At 47.4% G+C, this 3,262-nt stretch overlaps 1 protein-coding gene across 1 annotated transcript; it reads right to left on the bottom strand.

Annotated features, from left to right (window-relative positions):
- Positions 1-420: 420 nt before the first annotated feature.
- On the bottom strand, positions 421-2,817 carry LOC311144892 (protein adenylyltransferase FICD-like). Its single transcript, XM_084181062.1, has 3 exons — positions 2,646-2,817; positions 2,005-2,351; positions 421-1,725 (listed from the first exon to the last, which is right to left on the bottom strand). The coding sequence occupies exons 2-3, from the start codon at positions 2,276-2,278 to the stop codon at positions 629-631; spliced, it is 1,371 nt and encodes a 456-aa protein (XP_084037188.1). The 5' UTR covers positions 2,279-2,351; positions 2,646-2,817; the 3' UTR covers positions 421-628.
- Between the last annotated feature and the right edge of the window lie 445 nt (positions 2,818-3,262).

Here is a 3,262-nt window from a genome sequence, read left to right as displayed (position 1 = left end):
GTTATAGGCCTAAATGTTCTTTAGAAGCTACACTAAAAACAATGAGTAGCATTGCCAAGAGTATGAAACAGCCCCATTTGAGTCTTTGCCAACAAATTCATGACCCTTATGTTAACTTTTTTTTTTTTTTACATTTGTCCCTTATTAACAATCTACAGCTGAAAATGTGTTGTTTTCTAAATCACAACCCAACATAATTAGTTCAAAACACCTGCACCACAGGAGGTTGGTGGCACCTTAATTGGGGAGGACAGGCTCGTGGTAATGGCTGGAGTGGAATGGTATCAAATACGTCAAATACATGGTTTGATGCCATTCCATTTACTCCGTTCCAGCCATTTATGAGCCGTCCTCCCCTCAGCAGCCTCCACTGACCTGCACCTCAAGCTACCTGGTATGAGGAAACCTTAAACCATGAGATATGGGAATATTTGTTTTATGTAAAGATGCAATTTCCCTGTAAAAATGGGCAAGGTCATGCTATCATTTTGACACAGGGCTGCTATTAGTAATACATAAATCAACTGACATATCTTTACACTTAGAGCAGGATTAACCCCAAATTAGTTATCTAAATAAAAAGAGAAATACAAAGCCAAACAGTCATGCACCCTCCCTCCCGCCCCACTCACTCCCGTCCCCTCTCACGGTTGTGGACAGGTATGGTTTGTTTGCAGTTTGGACAGGCTTGGTGGTGGCTGGAGCCAGGCAGCCCCACAGGGTGCTCAGTGGTGGCGATCAGCAGGGTATCCAGGGTGATCTCTGTGCATTTGGCTATGAAGCGGATGAAGGGGCGGACGTCGCCTTCGTTGGCAGTGTCCAGGACGGCGTAGTACTCTGACCTTTGCTCTTTGCGGATGGTGATGGGTGGGTAGCGTGCCTGCATGAGCACCAGGTTCATTAGCAGCCGTGATGTACGTCCGTTCCCGTCCACAAAGGGGTGCACGTACACCAGCTTATAGTGCGCAAGCGCTGCATACTCCACGGGGTGCAGCTGTAGGGCCTCCTCTGAGTTGAGCCACTGCACCAGGTCCTGCATGTGGCGCTCCAGGTCCTGGGGGTGGGGTGGGATGTGGTGGCCTACAAACACCTGGCTGGTACGCAGCCGCCCACCCTCCACAGGGTCTGTATAGCCCAGCACGCGCCGGTGGATCTCCAGGATGTCATTGACAGTGATGGCCCCAGCTCGGGACAGCAGCGTGGTGTTGATGTACTTCATGGCCGCGTCCACACCGATGACCTCGTTCTGCTCCTGCAGGCTCTTGCCGGGTACGGCGTAGCGAGTCTCAATGATATGGCGGATCTCAGACAGAGTGAGTGTGTTGCCCTCTATGGCCACTGTGTGGTAGATGTGGTGGTAGTATGTTTCCTCCATGACACGTCTAAGAGCAGAGTTACCTTTGGGGATGGACATCAGCCTGCGTACTTTGCTGTCGATAACCCCAAAGTGGCGTTGGTCGATTTCCTCCACCAGGGGGAGTGTGCGGTCACGGCTCACCAGGGCCCTCTCGTTGCATGGTGAGATGGCCAGGGCCTTGGTATACAGATGGTCCGCCTGGACAACGTCCTTCTCTTCCAGAATGGTCCCCAGCTCCGTCAGAGCTTCCACAAAGTCTGGGTTCATGTTGAGTGCATGCACCAACAGCTTGTGGGCCTTCTCTCTCTTCCCCTGCTTCTTCATCTCCACAGCCTGTTGCAGGGCTGCCTTGGCCTCCAGCTGGGTCTCTGCAATCAGCACACACCAAATACATTGCATAACCAGGCTGTGCTGTCCAAGACATGTATTAACCCATTCAAAAAAGGTGATTTCATATTTGTACTTTCAAATATGAATCATGAACCGAAGAGTATGGAGGGTGTTATCCTCCCACCCTTAATACACTCTGGAAATGAATTATCCCTATTAGCTGACGGTTGTATTTTCTTTTTGAACAGTGCACTACCACCAACCATTGATTTAGTTCTTACAACCAGAAGTATATTTCATGACAGCTTCACACTTACCTATACTGGGCTTGGCCCTAAGGGGCAGGAGATCAAGGGCTGTAAAGGGGACAGTGAGGCTGGTGGACTGGACAGTGGGGCGCTGAGTTTTACCCCACAGCTGGCAGTGCAACTGGGCAATCCCCTTTAGAGTGGCACAGCATTGGTCCTCCACCCCCACCATGGGCATCAACAGCGCCACCAGAGAGCCCAGGAACAGGCAGAGCAGCGGTCCCCATCCGCCAAGGAGATGGCCACTTGTGTACCGCCACCACACCGTTAATGCAGCCATCATCACTGATGATAGTATCCTCCATTCTCAAGTGACACGTCCCCCATCTATTCGAGTTGGGCTAGTCGAGGAACAGCTGTGTAGAAGAGAGGCAGAAGCAATTTTCACACAGAATTGATGGTCGTTTCATTTTGACAACTGTGTGCATGTCAAACGAAAAACTGCGGAGGCAGTCTTTAGCTAACGTAGAGCTAAAATGTGTTAAATTGAGTAGCTAAATTAGTAAGCCTAACTAGCTATATGGCTAAATATAAATCACAGGATACATAGCTAGCTACTGGCAGTATTTTCGACAAACTAGGCTAGTACTGCAAAGACGGCACTGACAGCTGTTAGCTAGCTAGCAAAGCATCTTCATCAGCGTACTCACCATATTACACCATTCTTGACTAGAAATCAAACAACAAGCTACGTATAAATGTTAAATAAAAGTATCAGTCTCTAAGTAACCACTATCGTTTGTAGACTAAATATACATTAAGTAGCTAAAGCGCAGCTTCGCTAGCTATGAACGTCTTGTAAATACACATCATCAACTTCCTGGGAAAACAGGCCTGGTATATATGCTGGAATATGATTGGTCACAACAAGATTGTTCCTTGCTGTTCATTGGCTCAGATCTCCCAAGCATGCTTTTATTCAGCAAAACAAACACCGGGTCGTAGCTGTCGTTGATTGGATGTTTACTGCAGTACTGTACAAATTGTGCTCTCTTTGCCTGATGAAAATGTAGGCCTATTACCTATTAACCAGAGTTAACAGTATATAATGTAATAACTGTCAGGTTATTATGACAATATAATTTGGTGAGTAAATCGTTATGCATTGATTAAATAGGTCGACCTGTATTGTATAAGCAGCAACCTAGCCTAGCCTGCAGCCTATGTTGACAGTCAGCACTGAATAACTAACTTGGTGATCATGCAACGCTTCTAACACTACTCCTAAATTGCAAATTGGCCTATAGATATTCCCATTTTATTTTAC

Source organism: Coregonus lavaretus, assembly GCF_964263955.1.
Source record: "Coregonus lavaretus genome assembly, chromosome: 17".
Classification (NCBI taxonomy): domain Eukaryota; kingdom Metazoa; phylum Chordata; class Actinopteri; order Salmoniformes; family Salmonidae; genus Coregonus; species Coregonus lavaretus.
Note: the sequence above shows the minus strand (reverse complement) of the source record. Positions and strands in the feature narration are given on the sequence as shown.